General features: G+C 41.5%; 1 protein-coding gene across 1 annotated transcript in view; it reads right to left on the bottom strand.

Annotated features, from left to right (window-relative positions):
• Window positions 1-20,071, bottom strand: part of LOC126236631 (leucine-rich repeat-containing protein 15-like) — a 92,509-nt gene that overhangs the window by 60,108 nt on the left and 12,330 nt on the right. Inside the window, exon 2 of the mRNA XM_049946082.1 lies at window positions 9,535-9,834. Within this exon, the coding sequence (XP_049802039.1) occupies window positions 9,535-9,774 (240 nt within the window). The 5' untranslated portion in view covers window positions 9,775-9,834. The remainder of the gene's footprint in view (window positions 1-9,534; window positions 9,835-20,071) is intronic.

Below are 20,071 nucleotides of genomic sequence, written 5' to 3'. Positions count from 1 at the left end.
AGGTACTATCATCTGTCGACCTCCGTTCGAGTTTTTGGCAAATCGTGCTACACCCATCTTGCAGATTATATACAGCGTTCCTGTGTTACGGAAATTGTTTCCAATTCCGGCGTCTCCCGTTCGGACTAAACGTCTCATCAGCTGCTTTTATAAGGGGATTAAATAGCATTTTACCTGATGATTTGAAACAGCGAGTGACAATTTACGTGGATGACATATTAATTGCGGAAAAGTCGTGGGAGGACCATAATGACGTTCTGAACAGACTACTCGATGTTTTTGAGAAGGCAGGTGTAACAGTCAACTTAGATAAGTCACAGTTCGGACGAGAGAACATAAAATTCTTAGGCCATATCGTCTCAGCAAATGGAATACAACCTGACCCGGAGAAAATTGCGGCGATAGCGGAGTGTGCAATGCCGACAAATAAAAAACAGTTGCGAGCATTCTTAGGCCTGTGTAATTTTTATAAGCGATTTATAAATATTAGTGTACTTGGTACACCCCGTCTATGTGGACTAACAGGGAAGAACGCTTTGTGGGTCTGGGATCAAGAGGCACAGGATGAATTTTATAAATTGAAAAAGGCATTGGTAGAGGCTCCCATCCTCGTGCATCCCGACCTGACACAAGAATTCTGTTTAATGACGGACAGTTCCTTGTCAGGATTAGGTGCGGTACTGTTTCAAACGGAAGGAAATGATGATATTACAACTTGGAAAACAATCTCGTTTGGGAGCAGGGTACTCTCACGATGTGAAAAAAATTATTCCGTGACGGAACTCGAAGCACTCGCGATAGTTTGGGCATTCTCAAAATTTAGGTATTTTTTATTTGGAAGGACCACCAAGGTGTACACTGACCATCGTGCACTCCAATTTCTGATGAGCACAAAAATCACGCATGGGAGACTAGGACGCTGGGCACTATACCTACAGGAATATAACTTCACTGTAGAATACATTCCTGGACAGAAAAATGTAATTGCTGACGCTTTATCGCGCATTCCTATAGGTTTGGTTCACACAGAAGAAAGGGAACTCGGTGAAAATAATTTTAGCATCCTATACTTACAGAATGTAGCGTTCGAGAATTTTGTTACCACCTCTTTAGGGAGTATAGCGGACGAACAGGATAAGGACGCAGTATTGAAAGATATAAAGAAGAAGTGGGAGGACAAGGAGAATGTAGGAATACGCCAGTACTACTTAGTGCGCAACAGAATATTATTCAAGAAACGAGTCCCGGACGACTCCAGATGGGTGTTGGTGATTCCGGAGGAACTCGTAAACAAAATTATATGGTACATACACTTGAGTTATGGTCACTTCGGAGCACAGAAATGTTGTGAAAAACTGAAAGAGACACGCTATTTTAATAACATGCTACGGCGTATTCGTGGTGTACTTAGAGTGTGCGGACCTTGTCAGCGAGCAAAGGCGGCCACAGTGACTTATGCTGCATCATTGCACCCGATAATACCAAGCAAACTTTGTGACCTCGCGGCCGTGGATCTATTTGGGCCACTAATACGATCTAAAGCAGGTTTTGCATATGTTTTCGTAGCGGTAGAGCTAACCTCCAAGTTAGTGTGTCTGACTCCGTTGAAGCGAGCCACAGGAAGGGCAGTGGCAACTGCATTTGCAAAGCAGTTTCTGCATGAAGTTGGGAGCGTGAAAAGGGTTATCTCGGATAATGGACCACAATTTAGATCGCAATACTGGCAGCGGATGCTTCGAAGAAGAAGAATTAAACCTATATATATATATATATATATATATATATATATATATATATATATATATATATATATATATATATATATCTTTCACCCCAGCTCGAACCCCAGTGAGCGTATTATGCGTGAATTAGGAAAATTATGTAGGTTATACTGCAGTCGTGATCACCGATCGTGGGACATACACCTAAAAGGATTTCAGAACATAATTAATGAGTTGCCTAATACGTCAACAAAGCTTCCGCCAATCACTGTGCTAAAAAACAAGGAGCCCCCAAGCAAAATCAAAGAGGTGGTGCCTTGGCCACTAGAGCCAAGACTACGCCGGAACGCAATTGTTGACTTAGCTTTCGCAACATCAAGCGTGCAGCAGAAGCCAGAGTCAAGGCGTATAAGAAACACGTGAGAAAAACAGTGTTTCATGTAGGACAAAAAGTTCTTATCAGATCACACAAGCTGTCTAACAAACGGTCAGGTGTCTGCAAGAAATTTTTTAATCTCTTTAACGGCCCGTATCGGATAAGGAAGATTCCCCATGAAAACGCCATAGAAGTGGAAACTCTTCGATCGAAGAAATCAAAAGGGCTACACCATGTGTCAAACGTAAAACCGTACATTGAGTAGAAAGGACAGTGAGAAGTAGAGAGGACGGTGAGGAGAAAGAATTGATTAGTTTAAATTTGTGACGTATGCATTTTGAATAATATGTTAGTAAAAATAATGATAAAGATGTTTCTATGTGATTGATTGAAGTGTCATCTGTTGTGTCTAGCTCATACAGCATAGACACAATGAGGTAGCTAGGTGCACGCTAAACTAACGCAGACGGGCTTGAAGTTCTGGAACATGAGACTTATTAATGAATAAGAGGAAAAGTACGTAGATGCGTTTAATACTTATCTTTATTCTCTTGTTGGAATACATCTCTCTTGAATATTAGTACGCTATAAGCACTGATACAAATGGCGCCTTGCTAGGTAGTAGCTATGGACTAAGCTGAAGGCTATTCTATCTGTCTCTCGGCAAATGAGAGGAAGACTTCGTAGGTCTAGTCGCAAGCAATGTCATCCGTACAACTGGGGCGAGGTCTAGTCCGTGTCTTGTGACCTGCCATGTGGTGGCGCTAGGATTGCGATTACACAGTGGCGACACGCGGGTCCGACATGTACTACAGGACCGCGGCCGATTTAAGTTACCACCTAGCAAGTGTGGTGTCTGGCGGTGACACCACATCATCCTTGCCCAGGAATATCAACCTGGCGTGTCAATCGAGGATACCGCACGAATTTGACAATACAAACATGGAACAAAATCGAGATGTACGTGACACAGACCACCAAGAGAAACTTCATGAGAGGGCAGAGACGGCGGGATTGCACGCAACAGATGGACAAAAATCCCTACTGACAGCTGCGGCGACGAACCCCCTCCCCCTCCCCTTATATTGTGCCACGGAACAGTGGAACTAGTGAGTGTATCAGTGAACAGTGATTATACGGTTCTTAGTTCAATGCATATACGTGTGTTTCTGTCACAGAAACTTTGACTCGTGTGTTTTGCAGGGACTCGATTTATTGGTGTTTAGTAAACTTGGACTCTTGTATTTTGCAGGTGTTCTATTTTTGTTCTTTTTTAGACTTTGACTCTTGTATTTTGCAGGTGTTCTATATTTTTTTTAAACTTTGACTATTGTATTTTGCAGGTGTTTTATTTATTGGTGTTTTGTTTTAGATGTTGACTATTGTACTGTTTTATTGATCAATGTTTGTTCTTGTGTTAGGTATTAGATTTGTGATATTTTGTTTCGTAAATTCATTACTGTGGCACTGCTTCCTTTATCAGTCAGATTGCTATTCATTCTCACTGGGCTGTGATCGATTAGCCTTTGCATGGGGCATATTTATTGTGAGGAACCCCTTAAGGGTAACAATCACACAATTATTGTAGTTTCAGTATAATGACACAGTGCTCATTGTTTGCTAACTAACTGAAATATTGTAGAGTGATTAAATTAGTGCCACATAGTTAGGTTAATTCTACAGATTATTAGTTTTATAAGATATAGAATTTTTTTGTGATAACCACTTTGTAAAACATGTTTTTTTTCTTATCAATTTTTTGTTTTTTTTTTGCTTTTGCGAATTGTGCATTGTAATGTTCTGCTTTATGATACTGATGTTATTTGATGTTCTTTTTTAATTGCTGTGGCACCTTTGCTATTTTCATAAATTTTGCTTGTGAATAAACAGTCATAAAATTGCCTGTGATCAGTTGGCTCTTGCAATGAGCAAATACTAGTGAACTCCATAAGGGTAACAACCAGAAATTGTTTTCATATTAATGACACAGGAACCATTGTTTTTACTTGCTGACCGAATTAGGTCTACACTATCTTTTAAATAGGTGTCACAGATTGTGTGTTTTTTTTCTCTCTTTGAAATTGGTAGATTGTAAAGATGTTTGAAATTATTGTGTTTTACCAAGTAGCTGGTGACCTTTTGCCTTTTCTTTACACTTTTGGTTTAAGTAGGGTGTGAGAAGCCTGCTTGGGAATGTCCTAGCATGGCCAGAAAATTCCCTGCACAGTCTTTTCCCGGAGCGTTGGGGTTATGAAAGGTCTCTGTTGGATTCCTTTCATGTTTGACTTCTTAAATCTGATGTCATTTATGGAGTAAATTCCTCTCCTAAATTTACTGTGGCGTTTCTGACTATCTGGGAGGAGACTGAGTAGTGGAACGTGTTACTTTTACACGTAAACAAGAACGATCTGTCACACTACTACACTTTAAAGCACAGTTTATATGTAATTCTTATATGTAATTCATGTCACACAGTCTCATACGGAACCTACATCCGCTTTCTGTTATATACTGTATATGATAAGATACTGTCATCCCCCTTCCCTTCTGTGTGAGAGGATGAATGATCAAATGTGTTTGTAGTTGCATGCTTGAGGGTAGCAGACAAGGCTGTCTGCTAGAGAACAGTAGGACCAACGTCGGAACAGGTAGCTACGGTTCCTAAAAGCAGAGAGGTTTCTATTCTTAGTATGGTCCGGTCCGTCCCTTGTCATGTTGGTATAGGAAGCTGCCCCTCTGGCCCCTTCCGTTTGTCTTTGTGAGCGACTCTCAGGAGCACGCTGGGTAGTGGCAGTTGCAGTCCAGCAGTAGGCAGTTGCAGCGGGACCGTGGCGAGCGTCTGAAGTGGTAAGATCTCCGGCTAAGCGCGTGTCTCCTAAGTCCGTAGGACAATGGATTTGTTAAGTTCAGCCTAACTGAGAATTTAATCATTTTATTTCGGGTTTAGCTCTAAAACATCTAAGGTTATCTTAAATTGCAGCGTAGTGTAATTCTCGTGTGAAGTTCATATTATTTTCCGGTTGTTGCTTTGTTACTACTTTGTGAGTAAGTGGAACCACGTGTTGATCAGTAACTCTAACTAAGATCAATCTTAAATGCGAATGCTTGTGTGATTATAACGCTCGTCTTAACAATATTTTCAATATAGCAACTTTTCTTTATGTTCAACCCACGTGGGGTGTACTTTGCGAGACCAGTACCACGTGCTTATATAACTGTTTGACCCATCAGGTTAATAGTAAGACGTTAGTAACCAGTTCAAGGTTTTTCTTTTGTCAATTGCTTTTCGAGCTAATTTATTTTATTATCAAAATTACTGTGGAGTTATACGCTTTGTGTAAACCAAGTTGACCACGTGAAGCATGTGGTGTAATCATCAAAGCAGCCCTCAGCTATTCTTTTCGCGAAGATTTCACAAAGAGTTAATATGAATTTAGTATACCAGTGTGTGGTAATTACATGACGGACAGGATTGTGCTACGAACGTAATTTCTTTGACTGAAAATTTGAATCTGTTGGTTGTGGTTAACTTTCTCTTGCATGTGTTTCAATGTTCTTTGTGTGTTGTTTTATGAATCCAGTGTTGTATCCAGTCTCCCAATCTTGGCTCCATATTTTATGTGTTCCGTAAGATTCCAATCTCACATTTTCACAATCGTAAATAAGGCACCAGCTCAGTTATAACTCACGTATAATATGCTGAAATTTCAATGAACAATCTTAAAATAAATTTGCAAATATAAACTGATTTCTTTCTTTTTATTTAAATTCTCCTTTATATATATATATATATATATATATATATATATATATATATATATATATATATATATTACCGGTTGTTGTATGACTGTAAAAGATTATAATCAATGTTAGTCTGATTGGTAATGTGGTAAACCTAGACAAGATACCCAGTCGTGAAACAGTTGCTTAGTAATGCAAGATTAACTTCCCCAGACAGCTCACGGCTTGTAACCCGCTTTCATTGGCTAGCAGTAACGATCATCATACCAAATTCCTGTAGAAATATTACAACCTTCGCTTGCAGCTTCTTAGAGACAGTCTCCACACCTTCCGATCTGTGTAAGCACAAACAAGTCAAAAAAGCCAAATAAATTAATAAGTGATGGTAAAAGTTCACATGGTACACAAAACGAGTCAGACAACTGTTGCAGAATCAACGAAAAACCATGCCAAAATTAATCAAGATCGGCGAAGTTGTACGGAAGCTAGAAACTTAGCTCTAAGTTCAATGTCAGATGCTCTTAATAGTTTCCACAACGAAACTATGTCTCGAAATCAGTCAGAAAATCCAAAGAGATTATGATAAAATGTAAAGTACACCAGCGGCGATACGCAATCAGTACCTTCACTGAGCGATAACAATGGTGATGTCACCGTTGACAGTGCTACTAAAGCAGAGTTACTAAACAGTGTTTTCGCGACTCATGCACCAAAGGAAACGAAGTAAATACTCCAGAATTTGAATCTAGAACAATTGCCAACGTAACAGAAAAAAAAATATCCTCGGTGTAGTGAAGCAGCTTAAATTACTCAATAAAGGCAAGACCTCTAGTCCAGGTCAAACGTGACTTTGCAGTGGGATTTTAGAACATATACCGAGTTCGGACACTATGAATTACCTCTATTTATTCATAAATAATCAGCGCTGATTCAGAAAACGTCGTTTTTGTATAACACAACTATCATTATTCTCACGAAGTAATAAGTGCTATCAACAGCGCATGTCAGACTGATTCCACATTTTTATATTTCCAGATTGCTTTAGACACCATTCCTCTCTAGCGCCTTCCCATGAAATTGCGTACCTCTGGATTGTCACCCCAGTTGTACGACTGGAATCTTGAGTTCCTGTCAAGAAGGTGACAGTTCGTAGTAACTGAAGAAAAGTCATCGAGTAAAGCAGAAGTAATATCTAGCGTTCCCCGAGGAAGTGTTACAGCCACTCTGCTGTTTCTATTGTATATGAACGACATAGGAGACAATCTGAGCAACCATTATAGATTTGCAGATGATGCTGACCGGATCAAAACAATTGCAAAATGATTTGAACAAGATATCTGAATGGTGAGAAAATTAGCAATTGACCCTAAATAATGAAAAGTATAAAGTCAGCCACATGAGTACTAAAAGAAATTCGCTTAATTTCGGTTAGACTATAAATCACACAAATCTAAAGGCTGAAACTTTAGCTAAATACTTAGGTATTACAATTACGAATAACTTAAATAGGAACGATCACATAGATAATACTTTGGAGAGAGCAGAACAAAGATCGCAACTTATTGTCGGAACACTTAGAAAGTGCAACAGGTCCACTAAATGGACTGCTTGTACCACTCTTGCCCGCCTTCTTCTGGAGTATTTCTTTGGGATCTGTATCAGATGGCAGATGGCAGTGACGTAGGACATACAAAAAGCTCAAAGAAAGGCAGCTGCTTTCGCATTATTGCGAAATAGAGGAGCGAATGCCACGGGCATGAGACTTGAGTTGAGGCGACAATCATTAAATTAAAGCCGTTTTTCGTTGCGGCAGGATCTTCTTGTGAAAGTTAATAACCACCTTTCTCCTATGATTGCGAAAATATTCTTTTAACGCCCACCTGCATAGAAAGAAATGATTATCATGGTACACTGACGAGTCAAAGAAACTGGTACACCTAACTAATATCGTGTAGGGCTCCCGCGAGCACACAGAAGTGTCGCAACACGATGTGGCATGGACTCCACTAATGTCTGAAGTAGTAATGAAGGGGAATGACACCATGAATCTTGCAGGGCTGTCTTTAAATCCGTAAGAGTCCGAGGAGGTGGAAATCTCTTTTGACCAGCACGTTGCAAGGCATTCCAGATATGCTCAATAACGTTTATGTCCGCGCATTGTCCTGCTGGAACTATCCAAGTCTGTTGTAATGCACAACGGACGTTAATGGATGCAGATGATCAGACGGGATGCTTATGTACGTGTCACCTGTAAGAGTCGTATCTTAGACGTATCAGGAGTCCCATACCAGTAGAACTACACACGCCCCACACCATTACAGAGTCTCCATCTGCTTGAACAGTCCCCTGCTGACGTGTAGGGTACATGGATTCATGAGGTTGTCTCCGGAACTGTACACGTCCATTCGCTTGATACAACTTGAAACGAGACTCGTCCGACCAGGGAACATGCTTCCAGTCATCAACAGTCCAATGCCAGTGTTGGAGGGTCCAGGTGAGGCGTAAATCTTTGTGTCATGCACTCATCAAGGATACACGCGTGGACCTTCGGCTCCGAAAGCCCATATGGATGATGTTTCTTTCGGTGGTTCGTACGCTGACCCTTGCTGATTGCCCAGAACTGACATCTGCAGCAATTTGCGAAAGGGCGGCAATTTTGATGTGGTATACGATTCTCTTCAATCGTCGTTGGTCCTGTTCTTGCAGTATCTTTTTCTGGTCACAACGATGTCGGAGATTTGATGTTGTACCTGATTCCTGATATTTACGGTACACTCGTGAAATGGTCGTACGGGAAAATCCCCACTTTATTGCTACCTCGGAGATGCTGGGTCTCATCGCTCGTGCGCCGACTGGAGCACCACGTTCAAACTCACTTAAAAATTGATAACCTGCCATTGTAGCAGCAGTAACCGATCTAACAACTGTGCCAGACACTTGTTATCATATATAGGCGTTGCCGACCGTAGCGCCGTATTCTACCTGTTTACATACCAGTTTCTTTGGCGCTTCAGTGTAAAATAAGAGTAATCATAGCTCGCATAGAAAGATTTAAGTGCTCATCATTCCTGCGTGCCGTTCGAGGGTGGAACGGTAGAGAAATAGCTTAAAGGTACATTGATGAATGCTCTGACAGGTACTTAATTGAGAATTACAGAGTAAACATGTAGATGTAGATTTAGATGTAGCTGTAGATGGTGTCTATGACGCAATACTAAAGTTTAAAAGTTATTGGACTGTCGTCATTGAGAAACAGGTATACATGCTGAAGAAAATGTACTATAAAATAAATTGTGTGTGCTAGTAAAAAAATATAAAAATGTTCAAATGTGTGTGAAATCTTATGGGACTTAACTGCTAAGGTCATCAGTCCCTAAGCTTACACACTACTTAACCTAAACTAACCTAAGGACAAACACACACACCCATGCCCAAGGGAGGACTCGAACCTCCGCCGGGACCAGCCGCACAGTCTATGACTGCAGCGCCCAGACCGCTCGGCTAACTCCACGGGGCAAAAAAAAAAAAAAAAAAAAAAATCTCTCGCGAAATTTTTCTTGTGAGTCAATAAGCAACTTTCATGTGCAGGATCAGATGGGTGTCTAGATACGTGTGGTGGAACAGGTGGCGGATATGGAAGTCGGCAAACTAAAGCACAGTCATTAGACAGTAGGAAACCAACAAAGCAGTTACCTCGAGATGCGGACAGTGCAGTAGCCAGTCCTCTGGAACGTCCGTAATAAGGTTCCTGTGGACGAACAGTTCGCGGAAGGAAGGGCAGCAGGGAGGCGCCACGAGCAGTTGGTTGGCGGCCAGGACGGCGGCCGCAGCGCCGCTGTGGCACGGGACCCTCGGCGGCGGCTGCTGCAGGGGCAGGTCCAGCCGCGACGCACACACTGCTGCCAACAGCCGCAGTAGCACCAACAGCCGCATGCCGGCTTCACGGGGGCATCTACTGGCTGCCCAGGTGGTAGAAAGTGGGCGAAGCGTTGTCTGAAAGTTACGGAACACATATCTTTACGAACTTCGGGACAAGTGTCGTACAGTAAATCATCATGCTGGACATACAGAGATGTGACAAAAGTCACGGAATACCCCGTCATATACAGGGTGTTACAAAACGGTACGGCCAAACTTTCAGGAAACATTCCTCACACACAGATAAAGAAAAGATCTTATGTGGACATGTGTCCGGAAACGCTTAATTTCCATGTTAGAGCTCATTTTAGTTTCGTCAGTATGTACTGTACTTCCTCGATTCACCGCCAGTTGGCCCAATTGAAGGAAGGTAATGTTGACTTCGGTGCTTGTGTTGACATGCAACTCATTGCTCTACAGTACTAGCATCTAACACATCAGTACGTAGCATCAACAGGTTAGTGTTCATCACGAACATGGTTTTGTAGTCAGTGCAATGTTTACAGATGCGGAGTTGGCAGATGCCCATTTGATGTATGGATTAAAATGGTTCAAATGGCTCTGAGCACTATGGGACTTAACATCTGTGGTCATCAGTCCCCTAGAACTTATAACTACTTAAACCTAACTAACCTAAGGACATCACAAACATCCATGCCCGAGGCAGGATTCGAACCTGCGACCGTAGCAGTCGCGCGGTTCCGGACTGAGCGCCTAGAACGACGTATGGATTAGCACGGGGCAATAGCCGTGGCGCGGTACGTTTGTATCGAGACAGATTTCCAGAACGAAGGTGTCCCGACAGGAAGACGTTCGAAGCAATTGCTCGGCGTCTTAGGGAGCACGGAACATTCCAGCCTATACCTCGCGACTGGGGAAGACCTAGAACGACGAGGACACCTGCAATGGACGAGGCAATTCTTCGTGCAGTGGACGATAACCCTAATGTCAGCGTCAGAGAAGTTGCTGCTGTACAAGGTAACGTTGACCACGTCACTGTATGGAGAGTGCTACGGGAGAACCAGTTGTTTCCGTACCATGTACAGCGTGTGCAGGCGCTATCAGCAGCTGATTGGCCTCCACGGGTACACTTCCGCGAATGGTTCATCCAACAATGTGTCAATCCTCATTTCAGTGCAAATGATCTCTTTACGGATGAGGCTTCATTCCAACGTGATCAAATTGTAAATATTCACAGTCAACATGTGTGGGCTGACGAGAATCCGCACGCAATTGTGCAATCACGTCATCAACACAGATTTTCTGTGAACGTTTGGGCAGGCACTGTTGGTGATGTCTTGATTGGGCCCCATGTTCTTCCACCTACGCTCAATGGAGCACGTTATCATGATTTCATACGGGATACTCTACCTGTGCTGCTAGAACATGTGCCTTTACAAGTACGACACAACATGTGGTTCATGCACGATGGAGCTCCTGCACATTTCAGTCGAAGTGATCGTACGCTTCTCAACAACAGATTCGGTGACCGATGGATTGGTAGAGGCGGGCCAATTCCATGGCCTCCACGCTCTCCTGACCTCAACCCTCTTGACTTTCATTTATGGGGGCATTTGAAAGCTCTTGTCTACGCAACTCCGGTGCCAAATGTAGAGACTCTTTGTGCTCGTATTATGGACGGCTGTGATACAATTCGCCATTCTCCAGGGCTTTATCAGCGCATCAGGGATTCCATGCGACGGAGGGTGGATGCATGTATCCTCGCTAACGGAGGACATTTTGAACATTTCCTGTAACAAAGTGTTTGAAGTCACACTGGTACGTTCTGTTGCCGTGTGTTTCCATTCCATGATTAATGTGATTTGAAGAGCAGTAATAAAATGAGCTCTAACATGGAAAGTAAGCGTTTCCGGACACATGTCCACATAACATATTTTCTTTCTTTGTGTGTGAGGAATGTTTCCTGAAAGTTTGGCCGTACCTTTTTGCAACACCCTGGAGAGACGGATTACCCTTTCCCCGGGGTAATGCAGCAGCTCCACAAGGCATGGACACAAAGAGGCGTCGAAAGTCCGCTGCAGAAATATTGAATCATGCTGCCCCAATAGCCGTCAATAGTTGCGGAAGTATTGCCGGTGCGGCAGTTTGTTCACAAACTATCTCGATTACGTCCCATTAAATGTTCTATGCGATTCATATTAAGAGGCCTGGTTCCCAAATAATCGCCTGAATCGTCCACAATGTTCTTCAGACCAATCGCGGACAATTCTGGCCCCGTAACATGGCGCAAAGTCATCCTTAAAAATAAAATCTATAACAGCTGCAAACGCTTTCCAAGCAACCGAATATAACCGTTTACAGTCAGTGAGCAGTGCAGTCTTACCAGAGGACCCAATCCATCCCATGTAAACACAGCCTATACCATTGTGGAACCACAACCAACTTGTGGTCTGCGCCAAACTTGAACACTACCACTACACTACACTACACTACAAACTGAAATCTGGATTCGTATGGGCAGGCCAAGGATTTCCAGTCGGCTAGGGTCGCCCAATATCGTCACGAGCCCCGGGCAGTCGCTGCAGGCGATTTCGTGCTGTTAGCAAAGGCACTCTCGTCGGTTATGTGCTGTCATAGCCCATTAACGCCAAATTTCGCCGCACTGTCCTACATGATACGTTAGTCGTACGTCCCACATGAATTCCCGCGGCTATTTCATGCATTGTTGCTTGTCCGTTAGCACTGACAACTCTATACAAACGCCGCTGCTCTCGACCGTTAAATGAAGGTCATTGGCCACTGCGCTAACCGTGGTGAGAGCTAATGCCTGAAGTATGGTATTCTCGGCACACTCTTAATACTGTGGCTCTCCCAATATTGGATTCCCTAACGATTTCCGAAATATAATGTCCCATGCGCCTTGCTGCAACTACCATTCCGTGTCCAAATGTCCGTCTTGCGGTCATAATCACGTCTGAAAACTTTTCACACGTGTCACTCACAAATGACACTAGCACCAATGCACTGCCCTTTTGCACCTTGTGTACCCCACGCCATCTGTATGTGCATCCGCTTTCCTATAACTTTTGCCACCTTAGTGTAGTTCGTTTATAGTGTTAATAATCGAGCTGTTGCCATCATCATCACATACAATCCTCATAAACTGTAACTTTAGGTAATAATTTCCTAAATTACTCCAAAACCTTCCACGCAATGAGACTTCGCAACAAAGTAAAACTCCTCTAAACTTTGCAGTCAAGCCCGCATAGCCTGCATGACTGAATATCTGCACACAGTTCTTGACATAGCTGACAGTTTTCGATTGTGGGACCATGGTGTCACATTACAGAAGTTGGGTGTTTCGCTTTCTACAGGATCAATCTAACTTTGCAGGCATCAAATGGTTCCAATGGCTCTGAGCACTATGGGACTTAACATCTGTGGTCATCAGTCCCCTAGAACTTAGAACTACTTAAACCTAACTAACCTAAGGACATCACACACATCCATGCCCGAGGCAGGATTCGAACCTGCGACCGTAGCGTGCAGGCTTCAGACGTATTTTTTTGGTCCGTCTTTTTTCTATCAGACTTCTATATTTACAATTTTCATGAATTACAATTTTTTTTGTAAATTTTACTACTAACATTTTGGAATTTAATTCACCGGTGGTTTCATATTATTTAACGTGCATGGATTACTATGAACCCTTTTTCTATACTCATCGGAACTGTCACTAGTTTTATGAAAACATGAATCTCTTACTGTTTATACTAAGTCTCTTAGAAGTGTCCCTTACAGCTTCCTCGGTCATAAGCTTTTCATGTACTAATGTCCATCTTCTCTTGAAATATTTCCCTCAGTCGCAACTATTCTCAGTTGTTTATGCTGACTTCTTTTACATGCTACTACTAATCCTCAATTACAATATCTATCATGATGATATGCTGCTTTCACCTGTTATGTATCGCTATCGTATTTGTTCGTCCTTGATTTGATTAGCCTTTATCCTGCGCAAGAAACCATGGGAAAAAGAGTGCAAAACTAATGTCTGGGTAAAATTCCCTGATTCGGAGCATAGAGTGTTGTAAGTTTCACTGTAGTAGCGACTATAGAAAATCAGAAAACTGAAGTTCAAAGGCTAGTACTATATGTAGTAGGATAGATGAAGTGAAATCGAACAAAGATTCAGATATCTGTTCAGATGGATATAGGAAAACGTCAGCTGCATCTGATAAGGCCGTAACATCGGTAGGATTCGTTATGAATAACAAGATAAACCATTCATGGCTAGAATTGTTTCTATCACAATCGAAATCAACAATTTTATTTTCCGCATGCAGACCAATGTCGCAGGCAGAAACTGATGAGATGGAGAAAATTCATTGAGGAATAGAAAGTCTAATACAGTATGTGAATGAGGTGTAAATCAAATGAATATATCGGATTGGAAAGTTATGTCTGGGAAAGACACGGAGGGCAGAGTTACGGGAGAATATGTGCAATAGAAATCAGAGAGGATAAATGCTCCTTAACATCAGCTAGAAGTAGCAAAACCCATTGCGCAAATCTTCAAGTTTACAAGTACCAAATATACGCCTTAACTTGGCGAAATTTCTGAGAGTATGCGCCAGGAGCACAGAATTGTACAGAAATGAATCATCGGCTTTACGAAAACAGAACAGACTCGAAATGTTCGAGTCGTGATGTTGTGGAAGAATGCTAAAATTTAAGTGACCTAATCAGATTTAAGGAAATCATGTAATACCAGTGATGGTGCTCAGGGCAGCCGTAGAGGACAAAAACTGACGAGAAAAATTGAAGTTTACCCAATAAAGAATTGAGGCGTTTTGGTGTAAATGAGTATTATGTAATTATTATTTTAAGAATTTCTGATTTCCGTCTAAAAGGGTTACATAACATAACACGTGTTTGCCTGCGTTTTCATTCATTTTCTTAGATTTCTTTACAAGTTACCCACAACTTTTCCGACATAAACGACGATAAGGTGTGAGGTGTGACGTAGCAAATGTGTCTTGCGGCAGCCGAATCGGAAGTGGTGAAAAATACCGGATACTTGATTGCGTCTCTTCGGTAGTTTTTTGCGATTTCCTGTAACAGCGACGTGTTTTGCGGATGGGACGGTCGCTGTCACAACAATTGGCTCACGCTGGTTTGCTACATCGCGTCACACATCTTGGTTGTAAAGCAAACACCTTACCTGCTCAAGCTACATTTTTAGGCTCTTAAAGTACGCCCGAGGACGGAGCGCTTAGCAGTTATGAACAGCAAGCCACTCATATCATTTTGATAGTAATAAAGGCTAAATATGTGCACAGAAAAATTTCGTTGTATTTTTATTCTAGTGACCTTATTAGGCAGGAATGTAGGACACTTGTTGCTCATCACAGACTGAGGCTAGACTTTGGTCTGCAGTACACCGTAAAGAAAACCGCGCAGAAACGTTTGCGATTTAGAGGATCAAATTTTACGAAGCTAAATCCTATAGTAAATTATCGATTATAATGGGAGAGTAGAAGGTATACGTGAAGTTACATCAGCTAATAAGTGAAGAAACATAGAAAACATGAAATTATTTTGCTTTTCGACTATATGACAACCATCTATCAGTTACTGACGGAAAGGAAGTCAGGCAATCGTGAAATGAGACAAAAAGAATATTAAGATGAGATGTGACCGGATTACTTTCCACGCGTCACAAGCGACGCACAGGTTCAAATCAGTTTTCCGGGAAGAAGACTACTAGATTATCTCCTAAATTGTGGAAACCAATATGAAAATGCAATTGAAGATGGGCACGAACATTTAAAGCTGTATTTGCACAGTAAGCAATAGCGAAGAGAGCAACCATAATGCACAGACGAGAAAGCTGTACTTGGATTATGAACTGATAACCGTATCCAGCAAATAAATTTTGAAGAGAATTTTTAATGAATCAAATGACGTGTCACAAAAATTTATTATCAGTTAAAGAGGTGACGAAGTGAGTGTCTGATTTTCAGTAAACGTGAGTCGTGATCATCGCTGTAGGCTACTAAGAGTGTAGGGTTTTCTCATGCCAAAGACAAAACTGGATATATAATTCATAAGCAACATGAGGAAATATACACATTACTGGAAAATATCTCTCTTTAAGTTTAAAATATGAAATAAAAACAGAAAGAGACATCACATACCAAGGCTAAATACAGCTTTGAGTGATTGGAAAGGCGTTATCATCAAAACCGCTGCTAATTCAGCAAAGTGTGGCATAGTTGGAATAACATTATTCTGAAAGCTTCTAAGATAGGTGAAAATTGTTCAGCAGCGTCCAAGAGAAGTTGCTCAGCAGCAGTGCTGAAGCAGAGCTATACCAGACTCAGAACGACACTGGGGGACCAATGGAATTGTAGGAGGATATATGATCTCAGAAAGAAAACAATTGCCTGTTGAAATTCTCACATTAAGAGAGTCGTTTCACGAATAAAAAATTATACTGTGGTAATAACAGACGAGTCGAAGGGATATTAAACGTTTACTAGAACCACTGTAGCCAATGCTTTCTTACTTCATAAGAACTTCTCATTTCTAAAGTTATTACTCAGAGAAAAATTTCAGGTAAGAGCAAATCTTCCTTCATTTATAAATCCTGTTTTGGAACGCTGGAGAGAAGTGTAGTGTCAGAATACTCAGCCACAGAAGTTATAGGTACCAAACGTCTGTATGAAAGGAAAGGTGAATTCACGTATAAGAAGTTGATATTAAAAGGCAGTGAGCGATGAAGTAATTGAATACCATTATTGTTTAATTTGTGTGAAAAGTCGACTATAAAGCAACTGAAAACATATCAGCGAGTAAAATGGTAGGTAAAATGTATATGGAATGTCTCTGACTATAGGGCTGTTCTGACAGTAATTAAATGATAAGAAGGGAAACGTTCATGTAACTGATAATCCAGTTGAGCGCAGAGATCGACATCAAGATAAAAAAAGGTCATATTAACTAAATTCTGAAATGTAAGTTAATTTTTCCGTCTTAATAGCTTCTTATTTTCTAAACGTGTTTTGGCTAAAAACAGTATCATCATAATTACATTAAAAGGACGTAAGTGCACAGTGTAGCGTTTGGTTTCCCTGTGTATCAAAGATCACAGCTAACTGTTAGAATAAAGGCAGAGAAGTGTATTGGAGATGAAGCGGAAGAAAATTGTTACCTAGTGACTAATTCACTGTATAACCTCAAATCGAAAAGGGTAATCTAAATCAATGGTACTAGGCGCTGAAATCTTTCAATGGAAATTTAAATCCGTAGTTTTAAAGCTTTGATATACTATTAATTAATGAAAAGGACTGGTTTGGAATTTGAGGAAAGTAGTATTGTTGGAAAATGTCAAAATGCATATGAATAGAAGTGATGTGAATTGAAGTGTAAAAGTCATGGGGATTGAGACTAGAGAACATACCAAAAGGAAGGGCAGTTTAGTCGAACAGGTTCGGAGACCTACGGAACTGGAAATTTACTTATGTAGGAATTGAGAAGGATGAGGGACGGGTAGATGACTACAAAATTCAGTTCAAAACTACCATCCCGCCATTGACATGAAATGATTTAGACCTGAAAGGTACCATGGAAATCAAAATCTACGCGACCAGACACGTGCCTTGTGTCGTAAACAGTGCGCCATATCGATCTAATTCTTGTTACAGCTATAAGGCAGGGTTATTGGCTCAGTGTTGTTTTATAGTACAGAAATAGAAACTGTCAAAAATAATCACTTTTCATACATGCAAAGTTACTTTAATATCGTAGTTTTTTCACGTACTTTTTTTTTGTTTCCAAGAAGTACTTGAAATGATCGTGTGATAAGCTGGTAAGACTTTTATATAAATTGCAGTCCTAGTTACAAAGGCCATTTAATCAGGAAATAGGTACGGAAGAAACATAGTTCAAAATAATTTCTCTAATTACACCTCATTAACCTTGAAATATCCTTTCATCAAATCACATTATAAATGTTGAGAAATCCTTAATGGTTCCTTCGGATTACTGTTGCCGGATTTAATCAATCCAAGCTAAGTCCGTCTTCTTCCCCTCGCAAGGAGATGAATATGTTTTCTACGGTTCCTCATCATAACAGGAAAATGAGGCTTTTTGAGATTTTAGGCTCTTGAATTTTTAATCTTGATTCTGTCGTTATAAATCCTCTAAAGATTAGCTCTTGTGGAACCTTTACTTTGCTTCGGAGTGCAATCATCAACAACGACCTGCATTTCTGACACACGTGAGAATGTAGCTTCTGCACTATTTGAATAAATAGCTTTAATCGTCACTATTGACCAATTTCGACCACATGGCAATAAAAAAATCACTAGTAAACGTAACATATACGCTGAGACGACAAAAATCGTGGGACAGCGATACGCATATAGCGGTAATGTCGTGTACAGAAGGTATGAAAGGTCAGTGGATTGGTGGGGCAGTCGTTTTTACTCAGGTGATTCATGTGATTAGGTTTCCGACGTGACTATATCCGCGCGACTGGAATTAACAGACTTTGAACGCGGAATGGTAGATGGAGCAAGACGCATAGGACATTCCAGTTCGGAAATCCTTGGTGAATTCAATACTCCCAGATCCACAGTGTCAAGAATGTGCCCAGAATACCAGATTTCAGGCATTACCTCGCAACATGAACAATGCATTGGCGACGGCCTTCATTAAGCAACCGAGAGCAGCGGCGTTTACGTAGAGTTTTCAGTGCTAACATACAAGCAACACTGCGTCAAATAACGGGACAAATCAATGTGGGACGTGCGACGAACGTATCAGTTAGGACAGTATGGCGAAATTCGGCGTTAATAAGCTACAGCAGCAGAAGATCTACACGAGTGCCTTTCTTAACAGCACGACATCGCCTCTTGGGGTCGTGATTGGACACTACGCGACCGGAAAACCGTGTCCTGGTCAGATGAAACCCGATTTCAGTTGAAAAGAGCTGTGGTAAGGTTCGTGTTTGGCACAGACACCACGGAGCCATGGATGCAAGTTGTCAATAAGGCACTGTGCAAGCTGGTGGTGGCTCCATAATGGTGTGGACTGTGTTTACCTGGAACGGACTGGGCCCTCTGGTCAAAATGAACCGATCATTGACTGGAAAAGGTTATGTTCGGCTTCTCTGAGGCCATTTGCTGTCATTCATGGACTTCATGTTCCCAAACAACGATGGAATTTTTACAGGTGACAGTGCGCCATGTCAATATTTCTGCAGGGGACCACTAAACACTTGCGTCCATGCCACATCGAGTTGCTACTCTACGCCGGTCAAAAGAAGGCCCAACACGATATTAGGAGGTACCCATGACTCTGGTTACCTTAGCGTGTTGGCCCATTTTTATGTACCATTGTAACGAATAAAGTTCAAATAAATGCCAAAACGGAATCAGGACGTCGTCTCCTCAAGGCAAAGCGATTTCTCATAAGCAAGTCTGAAGTAATGATCGCCTGAAGTAATGATCTAGAACTTCTCTAATGTTGAATTACAAGGACTAGATTAATTTTCGTGGCGGATGTTATCGAAAAGCGCAATCCTTGTCTCCTGTCCCTGACGCCTCACGTGTTTATGCGACCATTGTTCAAATGGTTCAAATGGCTCTGAGCACTATGGGACTCAACATCGGTGGTTATAAGTCCCCTAGAACTTAGAACTACTTAAACCTAACCAACCTAAGGACATCACACACATCCATGCCCGAGGCAGGATTCGAACCTGCGACCATTGTTATTACGCTGTATTAGCGGGTGCAGGTGGTACATCGTTTCTTATAGACACGTCGGACATTTAGGTTTGATACACAAAAAAATCTGGCAACTGAATTGTTGAAGTGAGGGTCTCCAGATCTGTTACACAAGAGGCAGATTGAAAGAGTAGAAATGTACGAAAATAATTGACTATAACGTGTGACACATTAAAAATCGTACAACGGTGTACGTAGGAATTTGTTGCATAGCTATTAAACTGCTTCGGTGCCATCCGAGAACACCAAAGTAGTTGTTTCCACGAAAGAAGTTCCTCCTTCCTGCCTTTGTGGTTTGAAGGATGTGGTAACGCATCCTCTCTAGTTGGAAACATCTGTGCGTCAAGGGAGAAACCAAGAAGAGACCGTCTGATGTCCCATGCACAGGAACTGCAAGAAAGGCGTCTTCTCGGAGAAATACGACGTATATCTTTCTAGACAATTGCTTTAAAAACGGAAGATTACATAACATCAGAGACCGTAAATGACTTTAAATGATATTGTATATAGCGCCTCAGGAACAGTCTAATGACTTAAATCTTTAACGATTTCTTGCC

The sequence above is a fragment of the Schistocerca nitens genome, chromosome 1, assembly GCF_023898315.1.
Source record: "Schistocerca nitens isolate TAMUIC-IGC-003100 chromosome 1, iqSchNite1.1, whole genome shotgun sequence".
In the NCBI taxonomy this organism is placed as follows: domain Eukaryota; kingdom Metazoa; phylum Arthropoda; class Insecta; order Orthoptera; family Acrididae; genus Schistocerca; species Schistocerca nitens.
Note: the sequence above shows the minus strand (reverse complement) of the source record. Positions and strands in the feature narration are given on the sequence as shown.